The 22,935-nt window shown below is 41.7% G+C and overlaps 3 protein-coding genes across 3 annotated transcripts; 2 read left to right on the forward strand and 1 right to left on the reverse strand.

Moving 5' to 3' along the window:
- Nucleotides 1–89: 89 nt before the first annotated feature.
- ccdc77 (coiled-coil domain containing 77) lies at nucleotides 90–4,897 on the reverse strand. Its single transcript, XM_077596291.1, has 12 exons — nucleotides 4,818–4,897; nucleotides 4,140–4,184; nucleotides 3,818–4,010; nucleotides 2,932–3,074; nucleotides 2,767–2,863; nucleotides 2,593–2,683; nucleotides 2,160–2,251; nucleotides 1,926–2,074; nucleotides 1,585–1,813; nucleotides 1,388–1,513; nucleotides 993–1,145; nucleotides 90–715 (listed from the first exon to the last, which is right to left on the reverse strand). The coding sequence occupies exons 2-12, from the start codon at nucleotides 4,172–4,174 to the stop codon at nucleotides 569–571; spliced, it is 1,455 nt and encodes a 484-aa protein (XP_077452417.1). The 5' UTR covers nucleotides 4,175–4,184; nucleotides 4,818–4,897; the 3' UTR covers nucleotides 90–568.
- A 796-nt stretch (nucleotides 4,898–5,693) lies between these two features.
- On the forward strand, nucleotides 5,694–22,052 carry LOC144071770 (harmonin-like). Its single transcript, XM_077597164.1, has 20 exons — nucleotides 5,694–5,840; nucleotides 7,979–8,046; nucleotides 9,048–9,191; nucleotides 10,020–10,158; nucleotides 10,230–10,338; nucleotides 10,417–10,441; nucleotides 10,825–10,882; nucleotides 10,965–11,153; nucleotides 11,225–11,284; nucleotides 11,936–11,992; nucleotides 12,355–12,497; nucleotides 12,947–13,012; nucleotides 13,080–13,198; nucleotides 13,273–13,343; nucleotides 18,435–18,476; nucleotides 19,056–19,109; nucleotides 19,186–19,285; nucleotides 19,609–19,718; nucleotides 20,352–20,407; nucleotides 21,774–22,052. Exons 1-20 carry the CDS (start codon nucleotides 5,805–5,807, stop codon nucleotides 21,784–21,786), a joined length of 1,659 nt encoding a protein of 552 aa, XP_077453290.1. The 5' UTR covers nucleotides 5,694–5,804; the 3' UTR covers nucleotides 21,787–22,052.
- On the forward strand, nucleotides 13,381–15,447 carry LOC144071771 (uncharacterized). The gene is made up of 4 exons (XM_077597165.1): nucleotides 13,381–14,035; nucleotides 14,199–14,372; nucleotides 14,676–14,792; nucleotides 15,042–15,447. Exons 1-4 carry the CDS (start codon nucleotides 13,727–13,729, stop codon nucleotides 15,375–15,377), a joined length of 936 nt encoding a protein of 311 aa, XP_077453291.1. The 5' UTR covers nucleotides 13,381–13,726; the 3' UTR covers nucleotides 15,378–15,447.
- Nucleotides 22,053–22,935: the final 883 nt, after the last annotated feature.

The following is a 22,935-nucleotide window of genomic DNA, read 5'->3' on the forward strand; positions in this document are numbered from 1 at the left end:
CAGCACAAGTAGATGGTACCTTGTTGATTTAAAACATTTATTCCCATAAAATAAAATATATAGTAACACAGATTACAAATACCAGGTGCTTCATTGATTAAAAACATTTATTAGCACAAAATATACTAGTAAACAATACAAATAGGAGGTGGTCTATTGATTTAAAAACACTGATTGGTACAAAATAAATATAAAAAATGCTGTACTTGGCAAACTCCAAATAACACTAATGGACAAAAAAGCATATATGCTAGTAAACTGCATATAGCAGGTGCTTTATGTATTGCAAACATTTATTCGCACATAATAAATAAATTATAATATATAGTAAAAACTTGGTGTTTATTCATTATAAACATTTACTGGCACTGTGCTTTATTTGTCGAAAGCATTTATTGTCACAAAAAAAAGAAATTTCCCGAATACGGGATGAATAAAGTTATCTAATCTAAATCTAAAAAAAATAAAAAATAAACAAGCTATGCTATAGCACAGTAGCACAAATTTCAAGCTCACAAAGCTATTCAAGGAATTTACATCTGTAAATAAAACAACTGTTAGCTGACCCTCAGCAATATCGTAGCTCATTTTCCAGTCCGTAAATTTTGGCCTTCAAGGTCACCAGGTCACCCTGGACCTTCTTAGTCCTTGAATTGCTATCCCGGACTTCCTGGAGAATAGCTAAATCTTGGTTGGGTCCCACGTTGAGCATCACCTGCAGAATATGGATATTGAATTGATCCGTGCTTGGAAAATGAAGTACAGTAATCCCTCGATTATCGCGGCTTCACTACATCACGTTTTTTTTCTGGGGGAAATGTATTTTGTTCATTTTTTTTCTTCGTAAGTTCATAAAAATGTGAAAATCCAAGCTGGAACTCGCAAATAGGGGTGACCCTACTTTGCAGATTTTCGTTTATCGTGGCCATGTCTGGTTTACATTAACCGCAATAATCGAGGGATTACGTTGAATGCGTCATGGAGTGCCTTACCTGAAGAAGCTGTTTCTCTACATCTTTGAGTTTAGTCCGAAGTTGCCTGAGGTCAGTCTTGAAGCCCTCCGCTTCTAAGGTCCGCCTCCTCTCCAACGCCTCGTAACGTTGAGTCATCACCTTCAGACGTTGAGAGGCTTTTTCCGTACGCTCCTGCGCAAACAAACAAAAAACCAACAACTATGTGATCATACTCAAGCGAAAGTCGTAGTAAAGTACCCAAAATAGTCACTTGGCCAATCAAGTGTGCAACCGTGAAGCTCACGTTTGAGTGCCATTGACGGTGCTTGACGCCCAATCTACTATGACCGTCCAGTCAAAATGGATTGGATGTCGAGCGCCGCCAACGGCAGAGGGTAAGAAAATTGTTCATTTCCAAAAGCATCCAAGTATACCTTAAATATTTCCTGGCCGACCTCCCCTTGCTCTCTGGCTTGAGCCAACTCGGTTTCCATAGCCACGCATTGTTCCCTGTACATCTCGGCCAAGCGATTAGCTTGCGTAATTTCGCCCTGCAAGACCTGAAAAAAAAATCCACTAAAGCGTGTATTTTGACTTGTCCACGAGTGTCAAATGAGTCAAAGCTTCAAACCTTGATTTCGTGCCTGGGCGGAGGCGGCGAGCTGGCGCGAGCCGGCGCCACGCTGACGTTAGCAGTCTGTCGCGTTCGCGCCGCCTTGGAACTTTCGCGGCGTCCCTCCGCTTGAGCTAGGAGCCGGTCCTTCTCCACCAACCATTTCTTCTCCTCCAATCGGGTAGCGTGTTTCAGCTTGAGGAAGTCTTTGGTGCTTTCGTAGAGGAGGTTCTGCGTTCGCTGTAGTCTACGATATTTCACACCACGGCGTAATCCATAACTCAGTTAAGAAGATTGGTAGAATTCTGAAGTCGATTCATCGAATATATAAGTAAGCTTTCTATAAAAAGTCTCCTCACGTGTCCGTCAGGGTGCCGACGTGTTTCTCAAATCGCTGTCTTTCGGCCTGCGCTTCGTCTTTTCTGATCTCCCGGTCCTCTTGGAGCGTCTCCACTTGCTCTCGGGCCAGCCGGGTTTGTTCCTCCATCTGGGCCTGCAGGGCTTCCACCTTTGACACAAAAAGCGCCACGTCGAAAACAAAAACGGAGGCGAAAGCCCCCCCCAAAAAACCCAGTCGTAAAAAGGCCGCTTACTTGGAGCATTAAGCTGTGGTTGTCCATCTTGTATTTTTCCAAATTGTCGCCGGTTCCCATTTCGGCTAATTTGGCCGTCTTGCTGGCCTCGACTGAAAAATGTGTGATAAAAATGATTAGAAAACCCAAGAAAACATGCTCTTGACTTCACTTGAGAAAAAGCATACAAAATTAAATTGGAAAATAATGGCCAAATAATAGAAAATCCCCCCATGTATGGATATAGATATTTTTTTCAATTACCAAGCAGAGTATAGAAAGTTAACAAAAACAAAAAATATATATAAATACCTTTAAAAAAAAAAAAAAAAGTATTTATACAAACATTTTCTGTATACTTGTGGATATGTATGTATTTGTTAATGTCCGTTGGGGTTAAAAGACAACACAAAAGAAAAGAACTAGTAAATGAAGTAAATCAATGTTTTGGAACCTCTCCTGGTGACAGTTGTTTTTATTTTTGTGGGCCTGAGACAAATGTTGTCTCCCAGTCCCAAGCTTCGGTTCTTCTGTCTCACCGTCACCTAAATAGAAAATGATACACCATTAGTTGTGACTTAAAAAAAAACTTAATATTCATTCGCTGCTGTTTCCATGGCAGGTTTACCTTGTGAGGAGGCTCTCGATGGAAATAAGTGGTCTCTCCGTCTTCAGAACCCACCAGCGCGAGAAGCTGTTGAATTTTCTTTCGGTCCTCCAACTCCCTAAGCAAAAATACGCCGGTGATTCGTTCATTAGAAAGAACAAGTGGCCAAAACTTCCACGATCCCACCTGATTTTGAGCCTGTCATTTTCCGCATGAAGGCGCAAGGACTGCTCCCTTTCTTGGTAGAGGTACACCTGCATGTCGCTCAGCGCATTTTTCAGCTCCGTAATTTCAGCCTCCCGCTGGCGTAGGTCACTCGTCAGTTTATGCTGTCACCGGGCAAACAAAATCAACACGTTGCACCGATAGTCCTTTTTTGCTTCCCGATACCGTACCCGTATCGCCCTTAAAACAACTTTTAATTCTAGCTGACTCATTGGCCGTCGTTGAAAAAGCCAGACGTCCAATCCAGGCTGGGCGGCGAACGTTCGTTGTCGCTTGGACGTGGATCGAATAATCTTCTGATGAGAAATGAGCTCGTTGTGACTTCACTTGAAAGTCAAGGCATTGACTCGGATGGGGAAGTTGCCCCCACCAATATGGCCGCCACCCTGAGGCCAGCCGTTTTGGTAGGGGCGATGACGAGTTTTCTGCCATGAATTTCAAGAAGTTTATCACAACGAACGTTCATTTGCCGCCAGCCTCCAGCTTCAAATGGATTGGACGTCTACTAGAGATAAACTCATCGCCGTTGGGGTGCAACTTGGCCAGAGTAAGAACTCATTAGACAACGCTAGATGTCCAAACGGGAAGGGTAACAGCCGAGGGGATTCAAGGTGCTCGATTCACTTCAGGTAAAACAACCAGTTTTTGTTGTAAATGTATTAAACACACAAATGCTAGTGCCGACCAATTGCGACAGTGCCTTAAAAAACACACTGAAGGGAAAAGTAATTGAGGGGTTTTCAGCAGGTGTACATCCTGACCTCTACCGCCGCCTGCTGACGGATATCCGCAGCTGCGACGGAAAACCCGGACCCTTGCGTTGGTAAGACGACAAAATAAAAGTCACCTGGTCCTCGATGATGCTCTTGTACTTCTCCAAGGTCTTCAGCAGCTGTCCGTGTTCGCCATCGAACTGGGCGATCTTCCCCTTTAACAGGTCCAAACGTTCCTTGGACGGACGAAGGAAGGCCAAGCGCTCGTTGACGGGGGGCAGCGGGGAGCTCTCATCGCGGCTGGAATATATGGCACATTCGCAGGATCTGCGCAGAGACCGACGGTCAGTGCTATTTATCCATTTTGAACACCATGCAAATGTTAGGCAAGATGGCGGAAACTTGGCTCTCATGTAAACAAAGGCAATACAATATAATCTGCACAAAAATAGTTACCTCTGTGCCACTGTATATCTTTTAGGGGATCCCATCCTGAGACAACTAAAAAAAACAAGAGGTGCAGTCATGGCAGTTAACATGAAATCAAACTTTATATCTGAAAAGGTTTAGTTGAGAAAAAATACTTGTGTATGTGTTATCTATAAAGAACTTGCATTATTTTTGCCCGTCTAAAAATATGATTGCTGATTCGCAACTACAAATTTGGGGCACCTTTTAATACTACAAAAATATATATTTTTAGTAAAAGTATATACAGTAAGGTTGGTATAATTAACACTTAATCTGAAATTTGAAATAAAATCAACAACCTTCCTACTGTTTTAACGGTTTCAATTTTCACATCATTAACATAGATGCCACTAACTGCGATAGACGTCCTATCTATTTAAACTGGCAGCTCCTAGCACGTTGCGAGTGGACATCTATCGCCGTCAATGGCACGGAAACGTGATCATTTAATGCCAGAAATCCCAGTTAAAATTTTAAATCTTTGTGTATCTCTGTCAATGATAGTGAATGAGTTACGCATGTCACTGTAATGTGTCAAATAAAAGTGATCATGCTGCAGATCTATCTTGAATACATGTTTAAAAAAGTAATAATGCAATGCCGAAATAATATGTATTGATTTTTAAGGGTTATAGTAAGAGTTTACGCGATTATGAAACATACCGAGTGCCGTTTTGTTGTCTCAGAGTGTTGCTCGTAGCAGTTTAAAACACGGAAGTTTACGCCTCCATGTCTTCTTCGTGTTGAAAAAGCGAAGAAGGTGTATTTTTGACCTCTAGTGGCTGACTGTTAAATTACAACAACACGAACAAGTTGAGACAAATAGAACGGTAATAATAATTTTACATATGTATTAATAAAGGTTACTTAGACACGCTTTAGGTCAGGTGTCGGGAACCTTTTTGACGAAGAGAGCCATAAACAATTCATACTTTCAAACATTATTCCTTGAGAGCCATACTCAGAATTTAAAAGTAAAAATACATGAAAATGTGTGCATTTATTAATCATTTCACCACTTTGAAAGTAAAAAAAAGTCTGAATTCTTTCAAGAATATTTTTTCACTGTTGCTAATCAATGAGTATCAATGAGAGTATGCATGCAAAAGAGTACAATGAAGAAAAATTATAATTAAAAAGGCGCTAGAGATAGTGTCGGCTCCACAGTGTGACGCTCCCATTGGTGCGTTCTGGGCTTAGGTGGTCTCTCACCAGCGGTTCCCATATTTTATCACACAAGTTAGCAGCGACCCATATACACCCATCAAAAGAGCCACATATGGCTCCCGAGCCATAGGTTCCCTACCCCTGCTTTAGGTTGTCGGGGATGTTTACATATTTACTACTTAAATTGTTTTTATTTAAAGCCTGACCTCGGATAAAAGGAGACGAGATGGATATTACTTAACTTTCACGTAAATAGTAGTGTATTTAATAGTTATTTAATTAATATTGTGGAAATGTAACTTCCCTTTTTTATCTCAAAGTCAAACTTCCGTCCTCATATTTGCCTTTACTTTGAAATTCCAACCAGAAGTTGTACTCTAATTATGCAGTCTTGACACAGTCGCCTAGGCTTCCTTGGGTCAAACTTCACGTTCGCGTCAGTGGCAACGTTGGCTACAATTTCGTCCTTTTTCTTTTCCTACGATGGAGCGAAAAGTGGCTCGCGAATTCAGACATAAGGTAAGAATGCAAGTATAATTTAATTGCATGTTTCACCCTACAATGTCATTTTAAAACTCATTATCCACCTTTGACGGCGATGGACGTACAAATGTCGCTTAAATAATGGGCTGTTTTTACATTGACCACAATGTAACTTTGTCAAATTTAAGTGTGTATTTTATTCAAAAATAATTTCAGTAAAACTGAAAATCTACTATATAGATATATTTAAAAACAATTCTGAAACGTTTTCTTTCAACAAAAAAAAATACACTGAGAAAAAAACTAACTAACCTGGACATCAGATATTAAGATGTGATAGACGATTTGAATGAGGTAAAATAACATGCTTTACACTCGAATATATTGTTATAATCATTTGTTTCAGATGCACTGTTATTATTTTCTGTATAAAAAAAATAATTTGGTGTTCAAAATGTTTTGTTGAGCTGTTGGTTGGGTGTGTTTCCTGTCCACGTGATTGTACCTGCTGTGTCTTTTCTGGCTCTCATTCCCTTGTGTGGCCCAGGTGTTTGTGATTGTCATCAACCCCTGTCTGTGTATGTAAACCCTGTATTTTTGTGCGTCCGTGTTTGGGTATTTTCCTGTTTTGGTTATGTCGTTCATCCCTGTTTGTTTATTTATTCATTTGACCTAATTTTATGTTGGTAAGGATATTTTGTCATTATTTTTTTTCCACCAAAACCTAAAAATGTGCACCAGCACTTCCCTCTCTGGTTCTTGCAACATAACATAGAAAGTTTTTTTTTAAATTTCTTTATAATCAGGATCATTTTATACACGGGCCAATATTGTATATGTATAAACTTCACATACAAGTGAAATGGTGTCGTAATAGAGGGTTTGGAATACGATATTCCACATTCACAACAAAGTCTTTAATAAATACTTTTGTTTAGCTTGTTTCAATACAAATGCTAATGTAGCCACTAGCTGTTTTGAGGCCTTAGCGTGAAAAAATGGCAAGAATGGAGATATGAGTAGCTGAACTAGAATGAATTGGGAATTTTTGCTTCTAATCAGAGGCACAATCAGGCTTTGTCCGTTGCAATTAGGCAAGTGTGCGTCATTGTGGCATTTCTTCAAGTTCGGAATGAAAACAGGATTCCATGAAGCACTTTTATAGAATGGGTGTCATCGTTTATGTCAACGGTTTATGAGGTCAAAGTCTGCGCAGGAGGATAGAAAGACGTTTATGGCTGTTGTAAATGTCAGTGTAGAAACATTGACTCCCAATTGTTTATCCAACCTAGCTTGAGTCATTTGGCATATAAAGATGGAAATGGGCGCTAGTAGTCTTGTGTGCCTTTTTATTTTTTTTAATCTCCACTAGCGTTTTCCCTTTTTTTGGGGTTCAAGATAATTCAATAATGAAAACCTCGCTACACATTTTCTTTATGTGAAACAGAAAAGGCTTGAATTGGACTGCTATAATATACTATCTTGCCAAAATGATATAAAAACAGATATTCTACACGTCTATTGTCATTTACGCTTTTGTGTAGACCTGTTCCTGCTATGCACATTTTGGCCAGACGAGGGTGCTAAATTTCCACTGACTTGCTCGGTTGCTGAGATTCCATAGAATGTATACGCCGTAATAGTACAACCAATGCTCTTTTATGAGAACCAAATATTTCCATGTCATTTGTTCGTAACATTATTTTTTTGATACAAAACATTTTGTTCTTGCTAAAACATTTAAATGTGCTATTTTCCCCTCCCTAATGCATTTCCGAGGTATCTGATCGTGTCAAAATAGGCCTGCCATCAATAAAAAAGTTGGAAAAAGAAATGTGCAAACAAGTTAGATGGTGCAATTGGATCCTTTTTTTGACCAAATCACTCAGCTGAAAAGCGGCGTTGACGCGTAAGACGTAAGATGACACTCCTGTCCTTCCTACTGTAGTGCAATTATTCCATTGGCACACTTTGTTGGGACGCCAACGTTCAGGACAGAAGCGGTCGGGAGTCATAACGTTTGAGTTGAGATTTGGGATCGGGAACATGTGTTACATCAGCCAATGGCCCAAGCGCTTTTTAAAAACGATTCTGCGCCAGCTGAGTCGACACAAGGTTGGTACGGCTTTGGCCGGAAGACGCGGCATTGACAATGTTTTCAATTTGTTCGGCAGGTGGAGTTGCTGATCGAAAATGAGGCCGAAAAGGACTACTTGTACGATGTTCTCCGCATGTATCATCAGTGAGTAAATGTCATGTTTTATTTCGTTTGCGAATGCAAAAGGACGTGAGCTCTTTTCCTTCTCAAGCTCAGAATTTTCCCCCAATCTTTGTCTTCTCAAATGCATGATCCCCAGAATTTATATTTATCAAATATACATAGGCCCATAAAAATGGGAATGAAAGAAAATTAAATGGTAACAAAGTACCGTAAAAATGTGAAATCCCCCCCCCAAAAAGCATAAAAAGACAAAAAAGAAACAAAAACAAATATAGAAAACTATTTTAAAATGTAAAACCAAGTATACCTACTTTGTATCTCATGTTTTTGTGTATAGCGAAATGTAGTAAATCCAGACATCAAAGGTTAAGCCAATTTTTGGTTGCATTTTTAAATGTAATTATAGTGTATATAGATGCATATATTCTCCATCGTGGATTTTCACATTTTTATGAACTTAAAATAAAAAAATATTTTTTCTAAATAATTAATAGCGGAAAAAATTGCAAAGTTTTGAATTCGTGGTAAGTGAAGACGCGATAATCGAGGGATTACTGTACATGTCAAACGTAAATCCAGGCAGGCACAGGTTAAGCCCCTAATCGGTTTCCATTTGGTGACCCCGACAAGCCTGGCCAGTTTTTCACAAAGGTCCCCGTTCATCTTTCAAGCAATTTAAAATTGGCTGCAATTAATAAATAATTCAAAGGCGCTTTTGTACAGCCGTCTTTATTTTTAATGGCATACGCTGGACAAATAGTGGCTTTTGTTTGGTGGAAAAATTCAGCAACTGGTTCCGTTCCCCTGGGCACGAGAGCGCGTGTCAACTTTTCATAATTAGAAATGCCTTGGATTGCATTTTGAGCTCACTTGTTGGCCCCTCCCAATCCCAATGGATTGGACGTCTATTGCCGTCAATGGCACTTGAAGACCCTGAAATCAACAGGAAATTATCCAGACTGTTTAAAGGATTAAAAATCTCTAACTTTGGTTATTTAAGTAAAGTGTTTCCTGTCTGGCAGATCCATGGACTTACCTGTTCTTGTCGGGGACCTGAAACTTGTCATCAACGAACCCAAGCGTTTGCCCCTTTTCGACGCCATTCGGCCGCTCATCCCGCTCAAACACCAGGTGGAGTACGACCTGCAAACCCCCAAACGCTCCAGGTTTGGACCAAAACACTTTGTGCACGCAAAGCCGCCGTTTCCTAACATCGGGATAGAGTTTGCGTGTGGGTTTTCTTCCGGTACGTTCCTCCCATAACTCCAAAACCATGCATGCTAAGCTAATTGTATGCGAAATTGTGCTGGGGAAGAGTGGCTAGCACGTCGGCCTCATAGTTCTGGGGTCTTGCATTCGATCCCAGGTCGGTCCTCTCTGTGTGGAGTTTGCATGAACTTCCGGGCATGTGTGGCTTTTCTCTGGCTACTCTGCTTTGCCCCACATCCCCAAAACCATGCATGCTAAGCTAATTGTATGCTAAATTGTCCCGAGGCCAAGTGGTTAGCACATCAGCCTCACAGTTCTGGGGTCCTGGGTTCGATCCCAGGTTGCTCCCCACTGTGTGGAGTTTGCATGTTCTCCCCAGGCTCGTGTGGGTTTTCTCCGAGTACTCCGCTTCCCTCCCACATCACCAAAACCATGCATGCTAGGCCAATTATACGGTAAATTCACCTGAGGATGAGTGGTAAGCGCGTCAGCCTCACAGTTCTGGGGTTGTGGGTTCGATCCCAGGTCAGTCCTCACTGTGTGGAATTTGCATGTTCTCCCCGGGCTTGCGTGGGTTTTCTCTGGGTACTCCAGTTTCCTCACGCATTCCAAAAACGTGCTGAGTAGACAGGTTGAAGGCTCGAAATTGCCCCTATGTACTGAGTGCTTGTCATTGGGCCCACGATTGGCTGATCATAGTAGGCTGGGATAGGCTCCAGCACCCCCGCGACCGTTTTCGGTCACAAGTGAGTGGAAGTCCAGCTTTCTTCTATTTTCCCATTCAGGAAGTTAAAGGAGGTGCGTTTGGATCGCACGCATCGCGAAGGGCTGGGCCTGAGCGTCCGAGGGGGTCTGGAATTCGGATGCGGTCTCTACATCTCGCAGATCGTCAAAGACGGGCAAGCCGGAAATGTCGGCCTACAGGTTGGTGGAGTTGAAATGCGAGCGCCCGGACGCCGCTTGACCTTTTCCCGCCCCACTTTTGGACGCTCCAGGTGGGCGACGAGATCGTCCGCATCAACGGATACTCCATCTCTTCCTGCATACACGAGGAAGTCATCAGTTTGATCAAGACCAAGAAGATCGTGTCGCTCAAAGTTCGACGTGCGTAAAGTCGGCCCGGATCGCCATCCCAAAGATGTTTTTTTTAACGTGTCTTTTGTTTTTTTTACTTTTTTGTAGATGTGGGGATGATTCCTGTAAAAAGGTACGTCGCCTCATTTGAGCAAATGAAACGACTATCAACTATTTTGCTCATTGATTATCCATGCAGCTAAAAGTCATCATTATTTTAGCCATTTCATGCTAAATATTCCCTTTTGATTTTATTATTATATTTTTATAACTTAAAAAAATACTTATTATTCTCATTATTTCCTAATTCAAAAATATTTTAATCATTTGAAATAAAATGTCAAATCATCAAACAAACGTACAAACAAAGCCATTTCATCAGAAATATTCTCTCATTATTTTAAGATATTTCAACATCTGTCCTCATGAAATGTGGCCATTATTATAACATAAAAAAAAAAAAGAATAAATCTGCTCAAGGATTGAACAAGTTAACCTTCTCCTTCCGTTGTTCAGCTCGTCGGACGAAGCCCTCAAATGGCAGTTTGTGGATCAATTTGTGTCCGAATCTGGGGTGAGAACATCTCGGAACGGGTTAAAAACCCCAAGCGCGCCCGTCCGCTCCTCGGCTAGCTCCTCCCCCTTTGGCCACCCAGGAGAAAAAAAGCAGCGTGGCCGGCTTGGTCTCCATCGGAGGGAAGGAAATCAAGGAGAAGAAGGTCTTCCTCAGCCTGGTGGGCACCAAAGGGATGGGCATCAGCATCTCCAGCGGTCCCACGCAGAAACCGGGCATCTACATCAGCAACGTCAAGGCGGCTTCGCTGTCGGCCGAGGTTGGACTTCAGGTGAGACGGACGGCGTGGCTTTGCCTCATCTGGCGTGGCCACGCCCACACTTCTTTTGCTTTTTTTTCCAGATTGGAGACCAGATCGTGGAGGTCAACGGGGTAGACTTCACCAATGTGGACCACAAGGAGGTCATTTTTTTTTTTTTTTTTTTTGATAGAGCTAGCTGCCACACGTCAAAAATCATATTTGGTAGTGGGTACATAGATGTTTTTTGATTTTGTGATTCTTTTTCCCAGTAGCATTTACTAGAAAAATAAGGCTTTGTAATGGTTTTCAAAATGTTTCAATAGTTAATTCTTGCAAAGGAATAAATCAAACAAACAGCATATTAATTATTACTCACGGTTTCGTTTTAGCTACTGATGAGAATGCACACGTGTCGTTGAAAAGGAAGTGAGCATGCTACTTTCAAAATAATTGAACGATTTGACTACATGCAAAATGCAACATTTATTTACATTATTTACATTTTGATATTAAACGTCATTGTAAGGTAAATTGGCGAGACAAATACAAAAACTTTTAACATTTTCATTTTTTTTCATGTAAATTGCTGAAAAAAAATATTGCTTGGTTTTTATTTATTTATTTGATTTTCCTAGTTTTGATACAAAATGCGTAGTGTTTAGCAGTTTGGTAAAGACGGGTGTAGTAAAACTACGGAAGATTTGTAATTTTTGGTAGCTCTGTAGATAGTAAATACATTGATGAAATGTCAGATATTTGTGACAGCTAATGTAGCTAAAGTGAGCTTTTTGCTTTCTTCTTTCCTTTGATAGGCTGTGAGAGTCCTGAAAAGCAGCAGGAGTCTGACCATTACTGTTCTGACTGGGGCTGTAAGTCAACACAAAATACTTCACTTGAATTTCTTTTGTATCCTGAGACCAATTTTTCTTATAGCGGCATTTCGTAACCTGAATATTTTGTAAGTGGAGGTAGCACTCTCTATCAGTTTTAGGTACTTGTATGTGGAGGGATACTTGCCGAAAAATACGGGAGTGGGAGTAATTTTGACTGTCATTCTTGACGTAGCCCCAAGATTGGGACGGAAAGGGATTTTTTTTTTCGGGGAACGGAAATGAAAACTCATTCTCGATCAGGCGCTGAACATTTCGGCAGCTCGTCGAGATCGGTTTTGTTTTGGGGCAAAACCGGGCTTTTTTTCTGGGCTGACGGGGAGGACATTCTGAACGCTCAGGGCAGCGAACTGTTCATGACGGACGAAGAGCGTCTGGCGTTGGAGGCGCGGAGGGAGCTGGAGCGACAGGAGCTCATGCATCAGAAGAGGCTGGCCCTGGAGACCAACAAGATTCTCAAAGAGCAGCAGGAGAAGGAGAGGCAGTGAGTCCCAAAAAATGTCTCCCTAAAAATCACTCAAATGGAATTTTATTCTTAACTTCTTTTTCAAAATGACACGTTTTGTATACTATTTATCTGAAACATTGAGTCATGATTTCAGTCTTAAAGTCTTAAAAGTACAAAATGTTTCATATTCAATATTTCAATATTTTTAAATTTTGTAAAATTCATTTTTAAACCAATCATTTTAATTTTTTTTACCTTGCAAAAATATTTTTTCTATATTTTCCAAATATTATTTTCCCAATTTTTTCAAAATTTATTTATATATTTGTCTTTTTAAAAATAGAATTTAACGTATATTTTCCCGAAATGATTTTCTAGAATTAAAAAAATCCTTCAGTTAGATCGAGTTTTCTTTCAAAATGATGGACTATATATGTTAGTACTTTACTATATTTTCCCCAAACGCTCTATTTTTGAAATTTCAGAAGGAAGATGGAAATCTCCCAAAAAGCCGCAGAAGAAGAAGAACGCTACAAACAAGAGATGGAACGGTAATGGCCGGCGCTTGTCCGCTTTCCCATCCAGCGTTCGCTAACCCGGTCGCCGGCCGTTCCGTAGAATCGAGGCGGCGGAAAACAAACACCGACGGGAGTGGGAGGAGGACTACGGCCCCCCCGAGCGACCTCGCCCGGCGCCCGAGATGACCAGCGCCTCGCCGCCCAAGGCCAAGAGTTCTCGTGAGTTTCCCGTTTTCTACGTTCTGGCGTGGCCTCCTTTTCCTTCTTGAGGCTCCCTTTTGTTCCCACGGCAGCCGAACCGTTAGAGCCGGAAGCCGGCTCATTAGACGCCTACGAGGCCGAGGAGAACGAGCAGGACGAGCGAGTGAGTGCGAGGGGAGGGTCCGCAAAAGAGGCGGGGCTAGACAATCCTCTGTGAATTTCCTCTGACAACCAAGCGGAACAGTTTCGCAGCACGCTTTAAGTCAGGCGTGTCAAACTCATTTTGGTTGGCGGCCAAATTCACGCCAATTAGACGGAGCCGTTTATTTTTGGCCCAAAAAGTCAATTCACTTGCCACCATTGACGGCAATAGACGTCCAATCCATTTGGACTAAATTAATTTTTTTGCACTCAGGCGCTTTGCACGTCCGCCTCTCAGGGTTCAATCCCCACCCAGTGGATTCTGTCCTTCCCTTGTGAGTTGTTTTTCCCCCATGCCTGTGTGGCTTTTCTCCGGGTACTCCCAAAAAAAAACATGCTAGGCTAATGGGATGGCAAATTGTGCCTATGTATGATTGGGATTGGTTGTTTGTCTCATTGTGCCCCGGGATTGGCTGGTCACCGATTCAGGGTGTCTCCTTCCTGGTGCCAATACTTAGCTGGGATAGATTCCGGCACCCCCGGCGACCCTTGTGGGGATATGCGGGACAGAAAATGATGAAAGCAGATGATTTTTCTCCAAAGTCATTGCTGATGAATGTGGTTTGTGGCGGTTTCTTGGTCTTATTTTGCTTCATCTCCGTAGCATTTGGCTGGTTTTACCGATACGAGGGGAAACTTCCTTCATTCCGCAAGGTATTGTCCACTTCTTTGTGTGCCCTGAGTGAATCTTTTGGATTTGAGTTGCAGTGGTTTGATTTTTTAAAACGTGCAAGCGGACGGGATGCACGTTTTGCCGTGGCTTTTGCGCCGATGGGCAGACGTCTGTTTTGACTTTGGCCGACGTTTGACGCCGCAGAAAGGGGAGAAGAAGAAGAAAAAGAAAAGAATGTCTGGTGGCGGTGGCGTTGACACGTTGCAGGAACAGAGGAAAAACAAGAAGGAGATGGAGTTCGAGATCAAATTGGCCAAGGAAAAAGAAGAGATGTATGAGCGAGAGAAGCAGTTGAAGATCAACAGGCTGGTTCAGGAGGTAAAAAGAGGAGCAAACATTTTGGCCAAAATGCCGATAAAAAAAAAATGGCCTCCCAATTCTGACTTTGAAGTGCAATTGCTGAATTTCAAGTCAGATGACAGAATTTAATGTCAATATTCGGAATTGAAATGGAGAATTACATTCAGATTTCTGACTTCATTTCCAGAATTCTGATTTTGGACTCCGAATTCTGGAGAATGCACACCTTGCGTATTCTTCGAATTTGGACTTTATTCTCTCCAATGTGACTTTGTGTGTGTGTTTTTTGCGCGGCGGTGAATCGGGATGCTCGTACGGCAGGTCTCCGAGACGGAGAGAGAAGATCTGGAAGAGTCGGAAAAAGTCCAACACTGGGTTGAATGTCTTTGTCAGACGCGCTTGGAGCAAATATCTTGCGTGGAGAGCGAGTCGCCTGAGGTACTCGCAATACTTTCTCTTCACATTTATCAGGAAATTATTGCCAAGCGGAGAAATTCACTTCATTATTTAAATTTTTATGATTTTGGAACGACTTTTTCTTTTTAAAATGACAGTATATGTCTTCATTCCCGTAATTGTACCACATCACTTTTGTAATATTACTGAAATGCTAAAAAACGACAATTGCCATTGAGATGGCTGTGGATTTTGGGCTATTGCTTCCATTTGCATTTTCCACCCGTGTAGTTGTCCCCCCCGCTGTCGCCTCCCTCGGAGCCTAGAGTCAAACGCTTCCCCGGGGGCTTGCGCCTGCCCACCACCGACCTGGACGACATCGACTTGGACGGCGTGGACCGGAGCCCGACGGGGCCCCCCAAGAGAGCGGCGGCCCCGGCGACCCCCGCCGGCCCTCCGCCTCTGCCTCTGCCCCCGCCTTCGCCCAATCTCAGACCCGAGCGTACTCCTTCCCGGAAGCCCCCTTCCGCCTCATCCGGAGGTGGGTGGTCCCGCCTGCCTTTACCCGGTTCCGTTTCATCGTCAAATCAATCAAAGAATGCTCTCTTAAAAATGCCATTTATGTGACATTTTGGATGACTACTTCTTCTTGAGTCATCTTGTTTTGAATTCAAAGTATAACACTACTTTTTGCTTACTCTACCACGACCGACAAAGGAGGCGGACCCCGAGCCTCCGGATCCTCCCCCAAGCCGCACCCGCCGCCCCCACCTCCTCCTCCGCCCCCTCCGCCGCCCCCGCCCCCTCCGCCCCGACGCGGTCGCCCGTCTTCGCCCGAGCGCAGGAGCGAGTGGGAGGCGGGCGCCTACCTCCCAAGGGGCGGCATGTACTCCCAAATGTCCTCCCACCCGTCCAGTCCCCAGGTCGGAGCTCCTCGTGTTGGGCTAGCTTCAAACCTGTGATTGGCATTAGCATTAGCATTAGCCAATAGGCGGCCATCACAGTTTTGTAGGCAGCAAATCAACAAATGGCTCTTCCGTGCATCCTCTTGGTGTGTTGAAATACTCACTTTGGCTCCTCTTTAACTCATTGCTTTCTATTGGCGTCCAATCCGATTGAAGTGGGAGGTTGGCAGTGAATGAACCTTTATTCCTACTTGTGATAAAGTCATTGGTCGCAGGCTGCATGGCCACAGGAAGAAAACATTTGCCAATCGATGATTATAAAAGTCCAATCCTTAACATGGAGGGACGGCAGCTACTGTTATTCTCCTACTTCAATTGGATTGGAGGCATACCTGTCAACCTCTGCCGATAACTGCCCTTATAAATGATTATGATTCCCCTTACAAACCCCCAAAAAACCTTACAAACACTGTACGACTCGTACGGTGTTTGTAAGTTTTTTTGGGGGTTTGTAAGGGGAATCATAATCCTTTATAAGGGCAGTTATCGGCAGAGGTTGACAGGTATGTGGAGGTGAACTATTCAGAAACTCATTGGTGTCAAAGTTGTTAACTCGTTGACTGCCATCCTCTTGGCGTGTTGCAATTTGTTGCAGAAATGAACTGCCATTGACTCAAGATAGATGTCCAATCCGTTTGAAGCGGGAGGCTTGACAGCGGATAGACGAGAGTTCATTCGCTGTCAGCAGTCGGACGATTGGACATCTATCACCGTCCGTGATGTGTATTGGTCGTGCAGTGGTTATCTTTTGTGTTTTGGTAGTGCAGTGGTTATGTCTTTTTGCTTTGGTTGTCTTTCTGCTAGCTTTTTTTTTTACAAGACAGGTGTCAAACTAGTGGCCCCGGGGTCAGATCTGACACCCAAAAAGTGGTTTTGCTTGGTCAGTAAATTCATTTCTCTTCATTGTTGTGTTTAAATGTGGTTCAGGTTGCGAGAACTACTTCCCACGCTAGCCGCATTTCCACTCCTTCCTTGGTGAGTCCAAATACGCCTTTGACATTTATGAGTTTGTCCTATCACGTAACTCCCCACCGCATTAAATCTCACGAGCTGCCATGGGTGAACCAGAGTTGCTCTAAAAAATGATCTTGCTACCCTCAAAACATCCTAAACTCATTTTATAAAGGCTCACGTTAGCTGCCGTGAACGGGGATATCGTCGAAAATCAACAGAACGTGACCAAGAAGTGCCCTGATATCAACAAGAAGTGACCCATAAGAGAAGCTGACCTGGAATTGCCTGTAAAAAAACAAAAAGTCAGACTAAATAATACAAAAGAATTGCCTCATGGCCAACAGGAATGGGCCACAAACCAATAGGACGTTACCCAGAATGAACAGAAAACAGGAAGTGACCTGGAAGTACACGTAAACCCAAAGAAAGCGAGCCTAAATAATCAGGAAGTAAAAATACTATACCCCAAAATGAACCTAATGCAGCAGCTGACCCGAGAGCGAGTGCCCCAAAATCAACAGGAAGTGACCCTAGTCAAGAGAAATGACCCAGAATTTTTCTTCTTTTGTCTTTCAGCCTGCAGAAATGTTGAAACGGATGGTGCCGTTCAACTCGTCGTTTAAATCCCACAAAAAATCCCAAGTAATTCCCCACTTTTGCCCTAAAAAAAACAACCTTCCCAACTTTCCTCCATGGCAAAGGTGTCAAAGTTGAAAAATGTGCCTTGGCATTCGTTTCTTGCCAAAATAAAATGTTCTCTTTTGTTCTCCATCAAAAGTCGAGGACTAGAGAAATAAAAAAAAAATCCCTGTTGGGTTCCGAGCTTCCTGTGTAGAGTTTGCGTGTTCCCCCGGGGCTTCCGTGGGTTTAGTCCGGGTACTCCACTTTCCTCCCACATCCGCAAAACATGCATGCTAGGCTAATTGTAGGCTAAATTGTCCTTAGCTATGAGTGTGATTGTAGTCGGAATAGGAAATAAGTCATGTATTTTTATCGCAGTCTCAGCCAAAGTACGACAAATATAGACTGGAAAATTTCTTTCAAAAAAGACTTTGACGCCCTTGCTGTCTTGTTCTTGTAGTGTAGTGACAACAAGCAGGGGGGGCGTCTTTGTCGGTCCCACCTGCTTCTTTTGAGCCAAAAGACAATTGTTGCGCTATTAAAAGAATTCTCTTTTGAAAAATGGGTGTTTAACAAATAAAAGATTGAGTTTACACAAACAGAAGGTGAAGAAATGCATCTATTAGGATCCGACAGCCGTTTCTGGCCACCATAAAACATTTCAACTCTCTACGTTGCACGGTTTGGACAAACGTAGCGAGAGAATCTTAACATACACACACACTCACACACCCATAAATCACGCAGGAGTATAGATAATCATTTTATCTTTAGTTTTTCCGAATTCCACCCCTAGCATTACTTTTCTCTCATCCACCCAGCATGATATTTCACGAGTGGATGCGTTGCCTTGAATATTTACATTGCCGGCCTTCCTGCGATCGTTGGAGTGGTTGCAATAAGTTGCTTGTTTTTCTTTGCTGTGGATTTGTCGCTTTTAGTATGAGGAAAAAAAATACGCCCTGCAATAATAATTTTAGTGGCAGTGCAGAATGCTTGGCCTATTTTTTACCTTGAATGGAAAAGCTGTCGCAAAAATGCGATGGCGCGCTGGTTGTCAAAGGAAATTTCACCTGGGGAAAAAAGCCCATATTTTTAGTTTTTATTATTGAAATGCTCTCAATTTGTGCCTGTTCTCTTTCAGGGCTTTCAGAAATACTTGGAAGACTTTGATCCGCACTCAATGGTAACGTATAATGTCTATGGAGTATAGTTCCACTCTTTGAAGTTGATAGACGTCCAATTCTGTGGCGTCCAACCGTCCTTTTAATGACTTTATATTGCTCAGCAAATGAAAGATTTGTTTTTCATTTAAATCTTATTCATATTTTTCATTTAATTGATAAACATTCCTTTTTATGTATTTTAGTGGACATTTCCCTTTTTTTAACTGGTTTGGGATAAAGGAGCAACGCTAAATATTTTGTTATTCATTTATTTCGTTTTAAAGTGACATGGATTGGACGTCTGCGCCAGACGTCCAATCCATTTCATTTCAAAACGAAATAAATGATGGCAGATGAGGATTTTCTAACAACGTAATGGTGTGTAACGGTGCTGTATATAACAATATTTATTGTCAAAATGATATAAAGAGCCGATGACGTGATCGCCTTAAACGATTGGAGTTCATGCAATGCGCATTTTGGCCAAATTGCATTTATAAAGGTTACGTATTTTTTCATTAATCCCTTTTTCGTGGATTATTTTAGGGTGTGTGCGTGTGTGTGTGTGATGACGTTAACAATCTGTTGTTGCTCATTAGTTCTCATCGGAGCAGATTGGAGGAAGAGATGTCAGGCTGCTGAGGATCCGAAAGGTATTTTATTACCCCTCTGCTAAAGCCTTTGGCGGCGTCTCCGTGACCGGCGCCGCTCGTCCTTGCCCCTCACCAGGTGGGACAGCTGGATTTGGCGCTGGAAGGCGGCGCCGACTCGCCTTTGGGGAAATTAGTCGTGTCGTCCGTGTACGAGGGAGGGGCTGCAGACAAACACGGTTGGTACCGTCATTTCATTTCATTTTGAATATATAATAACGTAATGTTAGCTTTTTAAGAGCAATATAGTCAAAAAATGAGCCAGAATGGCCCAAGTCGGTCATAAAGAAATTCACTCAACATTTTAACGAACGAATAAAATAGAACTATTGAATTATTTTACTTTGACTGTGTGAGCTATTTGACATTTTTTTAAAAACTTTGTTGCCTAGGAAAATGTTCAGTTTAAAATGGAGTGTGGATTCATTCATTTTCTGACCCGCTTATCTTCACAAGGCTCGCGAGTGGGGACACCATTTCTCACTTATTTCATCTTTTCTAGGCGGGATCGTCCCTGGCGATGAACTGATGGCCGTTAATGGGAAGATCTTGTTAGATGCTCCACTTGGCGAAGGACAGAATTCTCTGGCAAAAGCCTGGAATAGCGGCGGGGTAATGTCAAAACATATCTGTGTGTATATATGTGTGTGTATTGTGTGTGTATATATATATATATATATATATGTTATCTTGGAGACTGTGTAACGCAAGGGTGTCAAACTTGGGTTGGTCCGCGCAATAACGTCAACTTGATTTCATGTGGGCCATTTTAGATATAATTTTTAGATTAAAAAAAAAAAAAGGGATTAAAAGAACTGAATCAAAAGCCCTAAATAATCCATTTTTTAAATAGATCCAAATGTTTATTTGAGCTTTTTTTTTCTTAGAAAGGGAAAACATATTTTAATCATTTCTTTTTCATTTGAAAAGGAAACAAAATAGTTTTTAATTCAATATTAAAGTGGAAAAAAGAAAATGTTTTTAGATATTTATTTCTAGATTTTACAAAATGTGTTTGAACTAAAATCCAAAAGAAAAATAATGGATTAAATTTTTTTGATTATTGATGTAAAAAGGGGAAAATCAAAACATATAATCAACATCTAAAATCTTCATCTGAATGTGATCTAAAACAGAAAGTCGGCATTCATGATTTACTTTCTTGGGCCGCACAAAATGATGCGGCGGGCCAGATTTGGCCCTCGGACCGCCACTTTGGTGTAACACGTATATGTTGACTTCCAGGACTGGATTGATGTGGTGATAGCCCTTTCTCCCCCGAAACATTACGAAGATGAAGTGTAAGTGCTCTCTTTTTCTTCTTTTTTTTTGCGGCCGATTGTCGTATTGAAGCGTGTCGCGTGTGATTACGGGGATGTGTTTTTCTTGTTGTTGTTTTTTTGCAACCGCCGGGGCCGGCAGCCCACAGTCCCCATCAGTCAATGCAAAAGGCAGCGCCACACCGTATGGGCACGGCTACCGGCTGCAGCCCTAACCCCGATCCCGACCCGTCCGGTAAACCCACCCCAGAGTGGCCATGCACTCGTCTGTAAGAATGGCCGCCTGCCCTTGACGGCCGTGCGCGCCCAAATTAGACCAAGCGTTCTGGCCCAAAAAGAAATTTGAATTAAGATGGACCGTCTTGTCCAATTTTTCAGTTCTTCATCCAAATTGTGTGCGCACTTTGGCCACCGGGAGGCAGTGTGGCACTTTTTAGAGAAGCACCGACAGTAACATAGAACAGTTAAAAGTTGCCATGTTGGGTTTTTAAGTGAGGATCGACAAAACTCAAAAGTAATTTAATTTTATTTTCAATCAATATTAACAAAATATTAGCCCGCTGCTAAATACATTGAGTCGTAAATAGACTGTATGTATATTAATATTCAACATTTGCATGTACTTGTACTGCAGTTGTGTGCATGTACTTGAAGTACAAATACCTACAACAAATGTGTACTTGTTTGTATATTTACTACACATATGTGCACTTGTAGTACGAGCATGTGTTTTGGCAAATAGTAGTCTTAAAAGTTCTAGTACTGCAAACACGTTTACAGTCTCCCCTCGAATAGCGTGGCTTCACTTATCGCGAATTCACTTCGCAATTTTTGTCCTGCTATTATTTTTTTTGTTTTAAATTTATTTTTTTAAAGTTCATAAAAATGTGAAAATCCACGCTGAAACTTAAGCGGAAGTCACTCTTGCTACTAGGACTCAACACTGAAGAAAAAAATAAATAATAATAATTATTTTTTTTATTTAATTGTATTTTTTAAAGAATATAAAAATGTGAAAATCCACGCTGAAACTCGTAAGCGAAAGTCACTCTTGCTACTAGGACAAAATACTGAAGAAAAAAAAGGTAGTTTTAATAGGGGTAATCCTACTTAGCAATTTTTCGATTATCGCGGTCATATCTGGTCTACATTAACCGTGATATTCGAGGGATTACTGTACTTGCATGTACTTGTTCTACAACCACGTTTTCTTGTACTTGCGCTACAAGTGCGTTTATCTGTCCGTACTTGTAGTGCAAGTATTTTTATTTGCACTACAAGCATGTGTACTTGCGTGTACTTGGACTAAAAATACTGCATGCGTGCTGGGAAAAAAAAGATGACTTTTCCAGACGAGTCAACCGGAAATCTGTTTTGTCGTCAACAGAACCTTCTTCTAGTCGCCGCCGCGGGGAAGAATTCCTTTGGGATTTTCATCCTTTTTGGTCTTTTAGTGAAAAGTGGGAAGTGATACGTGAGTCCACTGCACGAAAAATGAAGAAATAATATGACGTTGTACAATTTTCACTGTTGAATGCATACATGCAACTTTGAAAATATCACAAATTCCTCAGTTTTGAGTATCATGGAACAGTTAATCTGAATGGTGATTTTTAAAGAATATCATAGAAATGTTCATTAAAAAATATGGAATTATGGAACTGTGCATTTGAATCAACTGTTGCATGTTTCTTTAAAAAATGGAGTATCTTAGAAATGTTTAAAAGTTGTATCAACCCCCAAAATGCCATTTCATGGAAAAATTCTATTTACATATTTTTTATTACACAAATAACGAGTATTGCATTTTTGGTGGAAAAAGTATTTAAAAGAAAAATCACATCAATTATATTTAAAAAAAATCACGACAACAATACTGCTTAATAATCTTGGGGAAAAAAATTCAATTTTCAATAACTAGTCAGTAATAGAAAAGTGAATGAATTCTTAAAATTGATATTTCATTTTTACACCAGTTTATTTCAATTATGAAATGAACTTTTTTAACAAAATAATATGTATAGAATTACTATAGGGGGTTAAGAAATAATCGAAAATGAAGGAATTGAGTAGAGAAAGATGCCATGTGCAAAAAGCGCTTTTCCATTCATTCATGAGCTCGCAGAGTGGCGGAATGAAAAAAGTAGGCCGTTTATGCGCATCATTTTTCTGCTTACATAAGCCCTAAGCCACTAGAGCAAAACGGAACGCACTAGTCACTCTACTCTACTCTACTCGGGCTCGGTACGTACCGTACGTGACTGCAGCACCACGGATAGCTCCCCGCACGACCCCCTGTTTTCCGCTCCCCCCAGTTTTTACCGCACCTCCAGATGGACTAGAGGAGAGGAAGCCTTTTTCTTCTTTTCCATCAAAAACGTGGGACGGAGCGTCTCCGGAGATCTGGCCGTCATCTCGGCGAATGTAGCGGTGAGCTCCTGCACACTTTTTGGATGCTTTTCAACACGTTTTGAAGGCAAATTAAATACGCGTGATTGCGGCGACGAGAGGTCACGACGCCAATTGCAGGATTTGCGTGCACTTGCTAA

Source organism: Stigmatopora argus, chromosome 3, assembly GCF_051989625.1.
Source record: "Stigmatopora argus isolate UIUO_Sarg chromosome 3, RoL_Sarg_1.0, whole genome shotgun sequence".
Classification (NCBI taxonomy): Eukaryota; Metazoa; Chordata; class Actinopteri; order Syngnathiformes; family Syngnathidae; genus Stigmatopora; species Stigmatopora argus.

Excerpts from the sequence above, each read along its gene's own strand:
- ccdc77 (XM_077596291.1), bottom strand. The coding sequence starts at position 4,174 with ATGGGATCCCCTAAAAGATATACAGTGGCACAGAG. Across the intron at positions 2,684-2,766 it reads ATCGAGAGCCTCCTCACAAG|GTGACGGTGAGACAGAAGAA; the intron begins GTAAACCTGCCA and ends TTTTCTATTTAG. Across the intron at positions 1,514-1,584 it reads CGCCCAGGCACGAAATCAAG|GTCTTGCAGGGCGAAATTAC; the intron begins GTTTGAAGCTTT and ends TTTTTTTTTCAG.
- LOC144071770 (XM_077597164.1), top strand. The coding sequence starts at position 5,805 with ATGGAGCGAAAAGTGGCTCGCGAATTCAGACATAAG. Across the intron at positions 11,154-11,224 it reads CGGCCGAGGTTGGACTTCAG|ATTGGAGACCAGATCGTGGA; the intron begins GTGAGACGGACG and ends TTTTTTTTCCAG. Across the intron at positions 13,344-18,434 it reads AGAACGAGCAGGACGAGCGA|GGCTTTCAGAAATACTTGGA; the intron begins GTGAGTGCGAGG and ends GTTCTCTTTCAG.
- LOC144071771 (XM_077597165.1), top strand. The coding sequence starts at position 13,727 with ATGGGATGGCAAATTGTGCCTATGTATGATTGGGATTGGTTGTTTGTC. Across the intron at positions 14,036-14,198 it reads AACTTCCTTCATTCCGCAAG|AAAGGGGAGAAGAAGAAGAA; the intron begins GTATTGTCCACT and ends TTGACGCCGCAG. Across the intron at positions 14,793-15,041 it reads TGGAGAGCGAGTCGCCTGAG|TTGTCCCCCCCGCTGTCGCC; the intron begins GTACTCGCAATA and ends CCACCCGTGTAG.